This window comes from Agelaius phoeniceus, chromosome 4, assembly GCF_051311805.1.
Source record: "Agelaius phoeniceus isolate bAgePho1 chromosome 4, bAgePho1.hap1, whole genome shotgun sequence".
NCBI lineage: Eukaryota > Metazoa > Chordata > Aves > Passeriformes > Icteridae > Agelaius > Agelaius phoeniceus.
The window spans coordinates 12,547,611-12,562,857 of NC_135268.1; the positions used below are offsets into that span (position 1 = coordinate 12,547,611).

The 15,247-nt window shown below is 46.6% G+C and overlaps 1 protein-coding gene across 10 annotated transcripts in view; it reads left to right on the top strand.

Annotated features, from left to right (window-relative positions):
* Positions 1–15,247, top strand: part of RUFY3 (RUN and FYVE domain containing 3) — a 31,979-nt gene that overhangs the window by 318 nt on the left and 16,414 nt on the right. For 3 of the 10 annotated variants that reach the window (XM_077176832.1, XM_077176834.1, XM_077176838.1), the window contains exon 2: positions 14,630–14,683. The exons of 1 other annotated variant lie outside the window; for it this stretch is intronic. In XM_077176832.1, the coding sequence (XP_077032947.1) occupies positions 14,630–14,683 (54 nt within the window). Of the gene's footprint in view, positions 1–4,919; positions 5,748–14,629; positions 14,684–15,247 lie in introns of those variants that run through there. 6 more of the 10 variants (XM_077176835.1, XM_077176836.1, XM_077176840.1 and 3 more) reach the window with 6 other exon arrangements.

Sequence of the window (15,247 nt, forward strand, 5' to 3'; positions counted from 1 at the left end):
CGGGGCTGCTCCCGGGCCGGGAGCGTCCATCGAGGCGGGCAGGGCGGCAGGCCGGGGGTCGCTGGGCGGCGCTCCCCTCCCGGAGCGCCGCTGCCCCGAGCGGTGCGGCTCTCGCAGACACAGGCGAGCCCGGGCTCGGGGCAGCCGCCCCAAAGCTGTCCCTGCTCCCGGGGCTGCGGGGGGGACGCGGCTGCTCCCGGCGGTGGGAAGGGCGGGGGGCTCGGAAGGAGGCGGTTGGGGGGGGGCGGCATGTGAGCCGTGCTGGCCCAGCAGCTCAGCAAAACCAGCCCCACAGAAAGCCCTTTGAGGAGTATCGGTGCCGCCCTTGGAAATCCAACAGGCTGCCCTGGCCACGCGGGGTGTAGTTTAGGGGCTGGGGAACACCCTCTCGGGTTTCCTCCTGGTGTTGGTGCGGAAAATAAATCCGTGGCGAGGGCACTGCGCGCTGGAGACCTGAAGAGGCTGAAGTGCATCGCTGTGTGGGGCGTGTTGGGTGACAAATAGCGTTCTCTTTTGTAAGATTCTTTATGATGTTCTTGTGGTGTATTTGTGGAAGCTGGAGTACTCTGAAGTACTTGGGTGTGTTTTAAAATCAAATAAGAAATACACACATGGGTGCATACAGAACAGATCTTCTCTTTTCCATCCATCCTAAAAATAACTAGCAGCTTCATCCTCTGGGCTGCTGCCAGAGCGTGTGTGACTGAGCTTTTGACCGTTGCTTTGTCACCTCCTGTCCCAGGTGAGCATTCACTCACTCAGGAGCTGATTTGTTTGGAGCGGGTATCTGGTTTTTTTCTCCTTTGGAAGCTGATGTACTTGAAGGCATTACTCAGCAGAGCTAGAACCAGTGAGGTAAGAAGTCCGTGTCTGTAATGCCAAGAGGAGGTGAAATGCCCTGACTTTGCTCTGAGCTCTATGAAGGACTGTCTGTGACTGCCAACTTATGTCCAAAGTCCCTCTATGTAAAATTGTTGTTTGGAATGACAGGCCCCTTTCAAGACCTTCAGTTTTACTTGTTATTTTTCCCTAATCAGGAGATCTTTACCCATAGTAAACCCTGTGATACGCACGCAAGGGCTTGAGCTACTTCTGATAGAAAAGAAGACTTAGAGAAAAATATTTAATTGTAGCTGTTCAAACTTTGTGAGGAGCTCTTATCTGGACGTGGGGAAACCGAAGTAGTGAGTTGAGCAGTTTTGTGCACAGGGACTTGGTGGAGAAGCTCAGTGGTTCAGAAATGCTTTGTCCTGTGTCAGCCTTATTCTGCAGTGATTGTTCAGGTAAGCTTTGTGAGAAACCTTTACAAGATGCATATAAAAGTTCCCTTGTTCTTGTGAGCCATGGAGGTGGAGCTGCCTGTGCAGTATTGAGTGTCACAGCTCGCTCAGGGGCTGACTGATGCCGTCCGTATCTGGAGGGAGCAGCAATCAGCATCTATTTGCATGGTGTCTTGAACTCAGTCTTCTGGGGCAAACTCTGTCAGTAAATTCAGTAAATCACTTTTTCCCACCATTTCTTTTTTTCTTCCTGTGGTTTTTTTTTGGGTTTTTTTGTGTTTTTTGTGGGTTTTTTGGTTTTTTTTTTCCAGTTCTCGCATTTCTAAGAGCATCTTTCATTTGTTCCCACAGAGCAGCAGGAGCAGTTCTGCTGTAAAGTGTTACAGGGAGGCAGTGGCCACTACACCAAAAAGTATTTCACAGCATTTTGGAGGGTTTTTTTTAAGTCTTTTTTTCCCTGTTACAACTCAATCCTTGAACTATTTTGTTGTATTCTCACCTGATTCCAAACATCAGGTGAAGGCCAGAGCTGCTTAGGGAAGGAGACTGCAAAAACTCATGGAAGCAGCACCTGCTTACTTGTTACAGGTGGTTCCAGACAGAAGGAACAAGATGATGTACTTAAACATGCTGACCTGCAGCAAAACCTTAGAACAGAATAATAGCAACTTGATTAGGCGGTCCTTAAAAAAACCCTAAACCAAACCCCAGATGTTTGCTTGTTCTCACTGAAAGCCTACCCAATACCAGGAGGATACTTGAAGTAGACTTTTCCTTCCCTTTCCTTCAATTATGAGAGTTACTTCAATCCTTAAATAATATCTCCATGTTTCACAGTAGGTAAAGGAAAAATTGTCACTTCTTAACTAAGAAATTGTTGCTGGTTTTTGGATTGTTAAACCTCCTTTTGCCCATTCCTGTTTGAGCTTGTAGGGTTGGGAGTAGCTGGTATTTGAGGTAATGTGCATATCTGTCCTGGCAGAGGAGTCAGAAGCAGACTTTGCTGTGTAGATGCTGTGTTGCTAATTTTATCTTTTTAGATTACATTCCATGTCAGAGATGGCTTTGTCTTTTTTGCTTTGCAATCTCTACGCAGCGAGGGGGAAATCTTTCTCCTAATGATGGAAGCACAGGTTGCTCCTGTGCAGGCCCTGAAAATAGAAGTGCACCCAAAGATGCGCCCTGGAGGTCCTGAGGGTGGTTTGGCAATTTGTTTGGGTTTCTTTGTGTAGATTATTCTAATTCATTCAGCTTTGAAACTCCAAATACTTTGCAGTACAGCTGACCTCCCAAATACTGGTGGCTGAGGGAGTGCTTTGTGCTCAGGTGGTTGGTCTGAAAATTCCAATGCAGTCAGTGTGTGATTCTTTAATCTTAAAAATGTTTTGGCAGACCCCTGCTGTGTTTTGCAATCTAGCCAAAGCCTTTAAGAGCTTGTGCCAAAGTGTAGCTCACAGGAGGGTTTGTAGGACCAGTCAAGGCTGCCTGACTGGTTTGAGATGGAGAAAGTGGTTCATCCTGAATAACCTCCTCTGCATTTATCTGTGATCGGGGTTTTCCTGTGTCCATGACCATCCTGGAACCCTGATGGAGTCTTACCAGGTGCCCTTGAGTTGCCTGGTAGTTGTATGAAAGGTTTTATGGGAACATTATATTTGATACCTTTCTTTTGCTTCTTCGTGAGATGGTTTGTTGCTTTTAATCACTTTGGGGTGCAGGATGGGGATAGGGAAAAGCTTGTCTTGTGGTTTTCAGGGAGTGATAAAAAGTCATAAGTTAAACAGTTCCTGTTTGGGTTTTTTGGGGGTATTTTTGGTCTTTGGAAATAAGTCAAAGTTAAGGAACATTTTCCTAGTACTTTAAATATCTCTGTGGAGTACTTGCAGCGGGATCATTGCATAAAGGAGCCTGAAAATAGAACTTCCCTTCAGCTGGAAGGGAATTACTGGCTTCTGTTCTTTCTGCATGTTAAAAGCAAACCAGTGGAAGTTGAATGGTTCCTGATTTTTTAGCAGACCTTCCCTGTGATCCTGATGTGTGGGGCACTTGCCTGTGCTGAGTTCAGCTGAAAACCCTTGTGAAATGGGAGCTGCAGGGTTACACCCAGTGCTGTTGGCATTTCTAATTGCTTTGAAAACAAAGAAATTAAACTGTCTGTAGTGAGATGTGTTGGATAATAGCGTGAGCAGTAGCTTATGGTGCTTTGTTGATTCTAAAGGGTTTGTTTTGAGCGTGTGCAGTTGGTTTAGACCCTGTACAAGGGTAAGCCAGGGCCAGCAGCTGTTCTGTAGCAGTTGGTACGTGGCCCTGTCACTGTGTTAAGAATTTGGGGTGCTGCGATGTGGATGCTGCAGCTAGAGGCTGTGACTGCTGAAAGGGTGTATAAATATAGGAGTTAAGATGCTGTCAGCACGCTTTATGAACTCTGTTCTCTTGGGGAGAAGAAACAATAGTAATTCTTGTTTTCTGTGTGATAATTGCCCTTTTCGTCGCTGGCAGAACAGGCTGCCTGGTGCTTGCTTGGGTTTGGCCTAATGGGGAAAGAGCTGCTGAGTCAAAATGTGCTGCACTGAGCAGGAAGTTTTCACCAAAAGTAACTGCTTCCTCTTGCCAGTCAAAAATAGCAGCTCTTAATCCTCTTGCCCAGTTTTATGTACATGATGGTGCCCTTTTCTCCTTACAGCTGTCTGCATTGGCATGCTGAATTCTGTATCCAGCAATCTGTTTTGGCATTTCACATCCCCAAGAAACATGTGCTTGCCTCTGAGTATTCATAGGGAAACAAAAAGCAGGGAGAGTAATCAAGGTCCCGTACACTGGGCATGTGTTATCAATATATTGTTCTGGTGCCAGCCTTCTCCAACGCTGACTGTCTGTCCATTTCAGATGGGTGTTACACATCTGCTCTCCCCAAATACATAGGAGCCACACAGGAATGATGTCAGATAAGCTCATTTATTAGTGCCTGATAGCATTGTTGAAGTGGGTGGTGACACTGTAGTGACCTTGGGAATGAGAAGCCAGTCTGGTGACTTGGGACCTCTTGTCCCCCAGCACCAGGACCCTGTGGGTTGGGGACACAGGTGAGATTCAGCCAGTCAGGAAGGGACAGGGAATGCAGTGCTGTTATTATAAAATACTATAATTATATTATTGAGAGCCCAGAGGCCTGTTTCTCTTCCTGCTGAGTAACAGTATTTCTTTGTCAGCCTCACCTGAGCGGCATGATTTTCAGGGGAGATTTTTCAAGTATAAGATTTGGGTCACGGTGTTTGTGGTGTTCTCCTTTATTGTCCTTCCATGTGCACATGCCCTGCTAAAAGAGCTTCATCCTCAGTCACTGGAGCGCTTAGAGCCAGATCATTTTTTCCTTCCTGTTACCCTGAGACAATAAATCCATCCTAACATTTTTTTGAACGTGGGAAATTCTAGCTCCAAGGTGCCCCCTGAGAAGATGGTACAGCGAATAAAACCCAAACTGCGCCTCGCACACCTCCCGTGAAAACAAAGGTGCCGATTGAATTCCTGTAGTGGCATGCAGGGATGTGAGCGGAATACAAATGTGCCTTTGTATTGCTGGCGCTGCTCCTTTGTATTCCGGGGGCGATGGATGGGGGTGCGGCGGTGCTGCGCTCGCTCTCCAGCGGGCTGGCACAGCCCGGCCAGGAGCTGCTGTGCCCAGGAGCGCCTGACTGCCGGCCCCGCATCAGCAGCGTCTCGGCAGCATCCTGGGAATCGCAGGCGATCACATGAGCCTGGATTTCCAGCTCAGTTCATTAGTCAGCCATTTTGGTCGCCACCCTGCTCCCTGCGCACAGCCAATCCCGGCGGCACTCGCTGCCCGGGCTGCGCCGGGAGACGGGAGCAGCGCTCGCAGCTCGGCCACCGGGACACTGCCTCTCCGCTCGTCCTTTGTTTTTTTTCTGGGGTCATCACCAGAGGAAGACACTGTTTTTTGATTCTGCTGCCTCTTTATTTTTTTTCTTTTTATTTTTTACTTGTTTTTCCCTGCTGCCTCTGGTGGAGAAGCCAGGTTTTTGTGGATGCTGAGGATCAATAGCCTCTAGCATAGCTGGAGACAACGGCAGTCGGTGGAAAGGAGGGAGGCAGAGCTAAGCGGGAAGGAGCAGCGTTTTTACCTTGCTTGATCTATGAAAAGGCCAGAGCAGCCTCTGTGATCCTGAGCAATCTGTCCTTTAATCGCAAGGTATTTCTGATTTTCTTCTTCAGAAAGGTTTTGTTTTTAGTCCTTATTTTGCCCCCGTTGTTGTTGTACCAGCTGAGTCATCATGTCTGCTCTGACGCCTCAAAGCGACATGCCAACCCCCACCACAGACAAGATCACTCAGGCTGCCATGGAGACCATCTATCTTTGCAAATTCCGCGTGTCCATGGATGGAGAGTGGCTGTGCTTGCGCGAGCTGGATGACATCTCGCTGACACCCGACCCCGAGCCTACCCACGAAGGTACGGTCCGGCTGTGCCCCGGGAGCCCCGGGCCGGCTTTGTTCCGGCGCTGCACCGCTTGGGAGGGGGCGTCTCCGGGACCACAAGCTCGTGTCCTGCCTGCGGAGCCTGGAGCAGAGAGCCAAACTGCTGCTTCAGATTGCCCTCCGAATTTGTAACCCAGCCCTTTAAGGCAGATTGGTGATGCATTCTCTTTTTAGCTGTATCAGGTTTGTCTATCTCAGGAAGGAAGAAAACCGTGGTGTGTGCTCGGTGAGACCATTTAATCATGATTTTGCCCTTAACCCGGGGCTGATAGCTGTGTTAGTGAGCAGCCGGCTGGTACCGGGGGAGCACAGTGGCAGCACCGCAGCATGTGCCCCGGTCGTGGGGAGTTTTTTGGAAAGCCCCAGCGATTACGTAGCGGTGCCCATTTTCAGGTGACGATGGCATCACAGTGCCCCAGCTCGCCTCTGATGAGCGTGCTGCTGTTTGTAATGGCTTGGAAGCCTGAAACGTGGGGATGTAGCACATCTTGCTTTCCCCTGGAAAAAGGATTTTGAGTTGATAAACAGTTTAGTAGCTGGACAAGGATTGAATGCACTGAGTACTAAAAGCATGAGAGGATATCTGTGCAGTGCTCTGCCAATAAACAAGTGGGAAGAAGGGGAGGTGATGAGTTTCTGCAGGTGCTGAGGTTCTGAGTGCCCTTGCTAGATGCACCTTTTGGTTTTAGAGCAAGGACGCCCCAGCTTCTCATGCCTGACCCTTTTCCAGTAACTCCTGAAATGCCACTCCGCCAAGCAGTCTGGCTTGGCCCGTTTGATGCTGCCTGGTTAAGTCAGGCAGTGTCTTATATTGTCTTGCTGAATAAGGCAAGTGAAATTGTGGTGGGGATTTAAGCTTTAAAATAAATTTCCAAGGGATAATTTCATTTCCATTTAACAGCTGCTTTCAGTGACAGTAGCCCTTGGGTTTGGATTTGGCTTGCCAAGTACTTAGTCACGCAGTGGGATACCAGACAGAGGTTTCCAAGGGAGAAATTTAGCATTCCCTCTGAAGCATATCCCAGGGGTTCAGGGAGGTGAGTACTGGATGAACAGGAATTCAGTTGTCTTCCAATTCCCATGTTCTTGTGTGTTACACTGAGACCTTCCTTGGTCTTACTCCCGTGTTTTTCGAGGTGTAATTACAGTCACTCTTCAGTGAATACCAGAAGGGGGTTAGAAATCAGCATTTGCTCATTTCATTACCATATTATTTAATTCATGTATCAAAAATAAATACAAAAGAGCAGCACTGTAACAACCTTCCTGGTAAATGAAGGTTGCTAGTTGGCTGTTTGGGAGTGTATTTGGTTCCAAGCTGTATTTTGAATAGAGAAGGTCAGGAAGAGCATTGACAATAGGAAAGCTGACACAGCTGTATCCCGGTGTTGGGTCTGGTGCTCCTGCATCAGCACTGCTGCTGTGTCTGCAGGGTGTGCACAGGTCAGGGGGACAGGAGTGTGGGCTCATGTCCCTGGGAGTGTCTCCAAAACCAAAACTGATATGCAAAGGTAGGCATTATGAAGAACGAAAAAACAAGCTGTGGAATTCTTCCAAAGGCATAACAAAGAGGGACAGTTTTCTCCTTAGAAATCAAGAGATGTAAAATATATGTTGCACTAAGTACCAAATCAAACAGCTTGTTGGATTAAGATTTGAAGCCTTCCATTTACTGTCCCTCAGCTCTTGCTGCTTCTGGAGAGTTTTGTCCCTGGCCTCTCTTCACCCTGTGATCTGCTGTGCCCCCCAGCCCTCGAGCAACCATCCTGCCTTCAGTCACAACAATTCCAGTCTGCACAGAGCTGGAGCTTGAGAACAGCTAAGCAAAACTTTTCTTCAATTTAAAAACAAGTAGCAGGTACTGAGTTGCTTGCACCTGGGTTTGTTCCATATAACCTGTAGCATGGCCACTCAATTTAACAATAAAAGCAATTAATATGCTTTTTCAGTTGATTGAAACAATTCTGTGTGCATATGAAAATAAGCAGATTCTGCTGCTTACTGTAAAGCTGCTTGGATTAGAGAAAGAACTCATTTTTTTAAACAGGCTGTGATCTTAATAAGACTCTCAGAACCTTACTGTCCTCTGCAGGCCCCTCAGAATTAAATGTGACATTGGTGGTTGTTAAGTTTGTTTGCTTGCAGTGCGTGTGATGGTCTTGGAGGCAGCTTTAGGGATGGAGGTAAAAACCACCTGGACTGTAATTCTGTTTCATGTTGAACAGAGTGTGTGTATGGATGGCATTGAACACTGCTCTCAGCTGTGGGGAGAAGTTAAACAAAATGGCCTTTTTTTAGGCCATTTAACTGTTTAACTGGATGTTAAATTTCTATCTTGAATAATCATGAGGAGCTTCACAATAAGAGCTGTGGAAATTTTTGTCCTCATGAGATCACCTTGTAGTAGCATCCAGAAGGAATACGTGTGCTAACTTGAGAGAACTTTGAGGAATTACAGTATTCCTCTCTTTATTAATCCTTCTTTATTTGCACTAAGAGCAGCAATTGGAATTAGAATTTATTATATGCGAAGATGAAATTATCTTTTCTATAGGGCAGAAGCTAAGGTCAGATTTTTTTCTTCTTTTTTGACCAGTAATTTAAAAGTTTTAGTTTCTGGTATGTGCTTGTATAGAATGCCCTGACAAGGAGTTACGGACCTCTTCAGGAAAAGCAAATGTTCTTCTTAAAACCTTCTGCCCATTAATCTGTTGCACTGATTATTGAATCATCAGTCAGATTTTATCTTTTTTTTCTATTTTCTACCCAAGTGTTTTTCGTACCTCAAAATGATGTAGGGAAGCAGCATAACCTTATTGATAATGCTTTTGTTGTGCAAACTGGCAATAGTTAACCTGGGTTTAGGGTTTCTCCAGTAGAGTGGAATAGGAACAGTAAAGTCATGGGAGAGGTGGGATTTTTCAGTGCTTTGGGCCTTTCCCATTAGAAAATAAATCTGAATTGTACTGGGAGTGGCAGGGTCCTTTCAGGTGTGGACAAAAACCCACATGAGATGACTCTATATTTGCAAAAGCCTCTTAAAACACATCTAGTGATAGAAACCCCTAAATAGATGAGAAGTTTGAAGGAGCTGGAGACCTGATTTAACAGAAGAAATGTGAAGTCAGTAAATACAAGTTAGATGAATTACAACGTGTTTGTGGTTATAAATCTTGGGAATAGCAGTTAGGTCATGTAATCCAGACTTCAATGCAGAAATTACTCTTAAGACTTATTTTCTTTGCTCTTTTAAGCTGTGTCAGTCTAACTGGAGTCAGAGCTGGGGAGCTTGGGGCAGGATTATATCCCTCAGAGGTGGTGAGTCACAAGCGCTGCAGGGAAACCAGTTGGGTGTCAGCTGAACTGGGAAGTGAAAGATGGGGGAAAAACCCCAAGGGTTTGGGTTTTTATTTTCTCGGTGTAAACTGTCAAGGACTAACATAGGATGAGAAATTTCCCATAGCAGTTAGTCATGTGTTTCCCTGTGAAAACAGGCTGGTTGTGCAGAAACATTCCATACAGCTGCACACAGCAGCAACATAGAGAAATCAGGTGATTATTTGATGGTAATCATGTGGGGATGGGAGTAAGACTTAGGGTGGGATTAAGCTGTGACTTCATGTGATGTACATGGCTGTTTATTTGTCCCATAGGTGTAATGGAGAGTGGACTGGGAATTTCCAAATTGTCTGTACTTCTTTATTTCCTTTTATTTCCTTCTGATTTCTGGCAGATCTTAGACTGCTCTTTTCTTCTGTAGGCAAGGCTCTCTGTGTATATGTGTTTATTTAGAGATGGAATGTTTATGCAGGGGGTTTTAAAAGAAATGGTTTTTTGTCCTGAGTAGATGGTTCCTGGCATTCCAGGCTGCAGACAGCCTGGTGACTTCCCCAATTTTGGGCTTGCAGGGTGTTAAGAGTATGATGCTGAAACCCTTTGCACATCCCTTTTCTTTGTCAACAGTTAGTGATCCATCATGTTGGCAAACCTAACCTGAAATAATTAGTTCTGTACCTCCCATAACATGAACAGCATCTACCTAATTTTCTCCCTTGGCCTCTTTATTTGCTATTCAATATATTCCTAAGGTAAAGAATATCAGAATGCAATTCAAGTGTAGTAATGCTACCAGAGGTTCCCCTTTCATAATAAAGGAATATTTGTCCAGATTTGGGCCAAGGCTTTCCCAGCAGCAGGGCTGACTGGGCAGCATCACTAAGGACTTTCTGTATCAAGTTCAGTTTTCATTTCCCAAAACTGACGCCTGGGGTTTTTTTAGGTTATTTTACTGATGGCTCAGTCTCTCCCAATGAGTTTGTTTAAAATTTCTGTACTTAAAAATAATTTTAGAAGTCCTGACTTATTGAAAAACATGTGACCTTTTTTTCCTGATGGAACAAACTCTTCCCTGTGAGGGTGGTGAGGCCCTGGCATGGGTTTCCCAGAGAAGCTGTGGCTGCCTCATCCCTGGAAGTGTCCAAGGCCAGGTTGGGACTTAGAGCAACCTGGAATAGGGGAAGGTGTCCCTGCCCATGCAGGGGATGGAGGCAGGGGGTTGTCATGGTTTGATGCTGGCACAATGCCAGTGCCCCCATGAGAATACCCTCTCCCTGCTTTCTGCTGTGAGATGTGACCAGGAATAAGCAAAGCAGGCTCCCACTTAGAAATAAAGAAGAATTTATTAACTAAACAACAAGGGAAAGGGAAAAAAATAAAGAAACAAGGAAAATGAAAACTTAACAAATACATCTCTTCCTCCTCCCCACCAAATTCCCAATACAATGCATCCCCCAAATCATCGACTCTCGGTCTGGCACCACCCTTCAGAACACTCAATCCTCAGTTCATCAAGAGGAAGAGTCCTTCTTGTTCCAATGGTGACCTCTTCCTTTCGTGTCCAGCGCTCTCACCACTGAACATGGACCAGAGCTGCTTCTAGGGTTGACTTTTAAGGATGCTTCATCCCACTCCAAAAAGGCACAGTCTCAACTTTGGGACATCTGTCCCCCCCATAATTTTCACCCCCTGGGGCCGAGGGGTACCCACACCGAACCCTCTTGGTCCTGAGGCATTGCCTCCCCCTAGAATGCAGTTCCTGTATCACAAGGAACATGGTTCTGTCCATGGCTACACACAAAGAGTCCACCATAAGCTACTCCATCATCTCTTCCACCTGAGTTCTTCTTTATTTCTCTCGTGGCCCATTCCCTCTTATCTCATCTCTATCCTCATTCAGCTCCAGGAGGATCAGCATTTGTAAGGTTTCCATCATCCAAGAAAAGGGTTAAAAATCTGAGGCTCTGTCTGTCCAGAACCCCGCAACCCCCTTCTCCTTCTCGACCGGCCACTATTAAATTTCAGGGTGGCACAAGCACAGGCACAGGCTCTCTCTCTGTCTCTCCTGGGGCGGGGGGTGGCTGCCTGATGTCTCTCAGTGCTCCTCCACCCTTCCATCCTGCAGGGGCCTTCCCCTCCCTTCTGTCCAGGGCCCGGCCTACCTCACCCGGCCCCATGGCTGCCCCTGGGCCTACCTCACCCGGCCCCATGGCTGCCCCTGCCCCGCCCAGCCCGCAGCCGGGCAGGGGAGCTCTGAACCTTTCCCTGACCGGAACCCAAGAGAGCCTGCCAGGGAGAGCCCTGCTTTAACCCTGTGTTCTCAGAGGCGGATCCAAAGTCCCAATGGCCACATTAGGTGCCAATATTAAAATCTGAGCACCCATTGGCCTGACCACAGCATCCCAGAAAACATATTTCCTGTCAAACCACCACAGGGGTTGAATGGGATGAATGTCAAAGTCCCTTCCAACCTAAGGCAGTCTGTGATTCTGTAATTTTATTTAATCTGTTTTTGGAGGAACTTGATATCCAGATGCTCTGTGTGAGATGGTGTTCATTAGTTCAGAAAGGCTTAGACTCCCAGCTCTATTTTAGCCCAATAACTTCAACCCTTAAAAACAAAGTAAATGTTGAGCAGCAGTGTGAAATAATTTTGATGCTGTTCCATTCTCCCGGGGTTTACTTGTAAAAGCTTTCTTTGGCTTGGGAAAGTATTGCCTCTCCTTCAGTGAGATGCTGCTGCTATGTCAGCCAAGGGAGTGACTGCAAACCCCTCTGTTGTCCAAATAACAGATGGGATTTTTGTGATTAATGTATTAGAGACAAGTTCTCCAGTCCCTTCCTGAAGAACTGGCTTGAGTGTTCATTCCAATGGGATATTCAGTTCCATAATACTGATCTTCCTGGGAATCTGGTTGGAATGAGTTAATCGTGTTATGGAGACTTAAAAGCCTCGATCATCCTGTTATCTAAACTTCCTACATAGTGAGTTAAATACTTTCCATCATAATCAAAAGTATTGAGTTTTTCACACCCCAAAAGGACTATGGAAACTATAGAGTTTCAGGTCTTTGTGATTGTTCTGTGGGAAGATATTTTTCTTTCCCCACTGTTGCTTGGTGGAATTTCCAGACAAGTGGGAAAATATACAAGGTAAAAGCGATGAACTCTATGCAAAGTGCAGCTAGATGCATGTAGAATGAATGAAAATAGGAAAGAAAGCACTAATTAAGTGTGTGCTTTTACCTCTAAACCCATGCAAATGCCTTAGTACCAGTTTAAATTCGTGCAGTTCCTGCGAGAAGAAGATGGGTTTATGGCTTGTAGGGATAGAAGAGAAGAAAATATTTGTGACTCCTCTGGATTTTTCTCTGGGAGCTTTATGTGGGTTACTTGCTAAGTGTGGGAACTCAGCACATCCCTCTGGATGTCCAGAGTTGCCGAAAACCCTCTCGGGGGGCTCGGAGACCCTGGCATGTTGCCCGCAACACCTGGTGGCTTGACTTTGATCCATCCACAGAAGTAACAGCAGTTTGAGGACATGAGAATCACTTTAGAGTGAAAGGTGTAAAAGGGACACATTTAGAGGGTGAAATATAAACTTTAAGGTTTTTAGTACAGGGGGGTTATGGAGACAAGATGGAGCGATCAGGGTGTGTCTTGTCCTTCTTCTTTCTTCTTCTTGTCTTCCATCTCCTGTGGTGATGTTGGCACTTGGGGATTGGTTTATGGTGAAGGTGCACTTGCCGACATGGGTGAAAAGTATTGGAAAATAAAGGTAAATATCATGTACGTAGATTTTAGTATAAAAAGACACGACCGCCCTGTGGGTGGTCAGAGTGCCCTTGGCTGTCTTGCAGATCAGACCTCTGTTGGGCAGACAGAAAATTTTGTAGATAAGAAACAATAAACAATCTGAAGACTGAAAAGCTGAAGAGTCCAGACTCGTCCTTTGAAACGCGTGCCACCCAAGAACCACCCTACCCGTGTCCAGGCAGAGACAGACAGCCGAACCCGACAGCTAAGGGTTAAAAATAAATGAGAAAGATGAAATGAAGCCTATCAGTTGTCTCAGTGCCTGTTACCCAGGTACTGGTAAATCTGGTTTTGATTGTATGTTCTTCCCTGTATATGCTTTGGGTTAAGAAAAAAATCCAACCTTCCAATATTAGATAAAAGACCTTGCAGTGGTGGTATGTGGCTTCCCTTACTGTGTGCAGGGAGGGATTCCGGGATGATCAACATCTGGATCTGAGTCCCGGGGTGCCGGGAAGCGTCAGGGACAGGTGCACTGCAGTGAGATTCAGTCTCCTGGCCCTTGGGAAGCTGTAGCACCTCCTGTCATCAGAGACCAGAAGCCATCATTGTGGCACATGGGGGAGAGCATCACCCGGGCTTTGGCTTTAAACACCAGGGGTTTGCTCCAGGGACGGTGCTGCTTGCTGCTGCAGTAGCGCTCATCCCCAGGGCAGTGTTGGGGCTCAGTCTCGTAGCGCAGCATGAGGCTGCGGGGCCCGCCGGGCAGCGTCGTGCAGCACACGGGGCTCAGCTCTGGGCTGAGCTCTGGCGCTGGGGTTCCCGGCTATTGCTGCACTCCCGGGGCAGGAGGCGGGCGCTGTGTGGGAGGGAGGAGGGCCCGGCAGCCTCTGGACTTTGCTCAGATCGTCGGCACAGTTGGCTGGGGAAGGGGCCGGAGTTTTGCCGGGCTTTGGACGTTGTGCTGATGGCGGGTTAGCGCTGGGGAGCGCGGGTGCGTAAGTAGGGAGCCAACAGTGCCCAGGGTCCGGGGCGTTTGTCTGGCTCGGCTCGCTGCGTTTGGAACAGGGACTTGATGGGTGTGCTGAAACCAGTTCTCCTTGTCCTGCCTGCTTCTCTCCCAGGATACCTCCCTGGCCCCGCCAAGGAGAGAGGTGCTCCCCTGACTGAGTCCTTGGGGATCGTCATCAGCCTGGGACCCATGTAGGGCTCGGCTGGGTCACCTCTGCGGGATCTGTCATTTGGGGTGAGGGTCATAGCAGACTTTAGGCTCTGCTGGACCTTTAAAATGCCCTCAGTGTGTGTTTTCCCTGAACGTGCCTGCTTCCCACATGTGGCTGTGTCCCTGTCAGCAGATCCTCTTGGGGCTGGATGTGAGGAAATTGAAGGAAAAGCTGATGTTGCATAAATATCACAAGTTTAGTGCTTTTATCTTATAAATAAAGTAATGCCTTTGTTGCTTTTCTTTTTAGGATGTGCTTTACAAAAATGTTGCTTGTGTTAATGCAGAAACAAAACTTCTGCAGCTTTTCTGAAGCCTGCCCTGGTTTGACTCTGGGAGAAAAATGCTTTGCTCTATTGCTTTGTGCAGACTAATGAACCTTTTTGACTTGCAGATCTCTTGCCACTATGAATTAAGTCTTGTATGATGCAAATCTCCCTTTCAGTTATGCTTTTCTTACACCTTGATTTTGAATCTTTCCTTTAGATCACGGCTTGCATGACGTTTTTCTTTCTTTTCCTTTCCTTTTGCTGTTTGCAAAGACTCTTGGGAGGATTTGACAGATGTGGTGGAGCAATTGCGCGATGATTCCGAAGGTGCGTTCCACACCCACATCTCACAGCTCTTGTTTGTGCTAATCCTTGGCTTCTGCACTATTATTTTGAGCCCGAGTGCAAAATGCAGTTAGTTTCCCTTTCCAGTGCCAGTAGCTGTGGCTTTCCTGCATTACCTTGGTGTTGCTTAAATAAATGTTTGCGGGTTTTTTTACTATTTTGACCTGAAGCGGAGGTAGAAGTAGTAGATCAACAAGGGCTGGTTGCCTTCTCCTAAATGCTTTCAGAGGCAGTAACTTCCTGAGCCTGGCAGAAGCACAGCTTAAAAGGTTGCAGCAACATATGGAAGCTGAATTTTAAAAAATATTTCAGAAATCACTCTGAAGCTTTAGGTTTTCTGCAGTATTTCTGTCTAGATTCTTCAGATTTCCTGGCAGTATTTGCCAAGGCTTGGCAAAAATTATTCCAAAACTTGCATTGCTAATTTTTTAAAAACTTGTAAAGTACTAAATGACAAACTTATTTATAGCACTTTTTCCTTGGTTTTTAAGAAACTGTGCAAATATGAAATAGAATCCCCAATGTAGCAAGTGGTTAATCAGATTG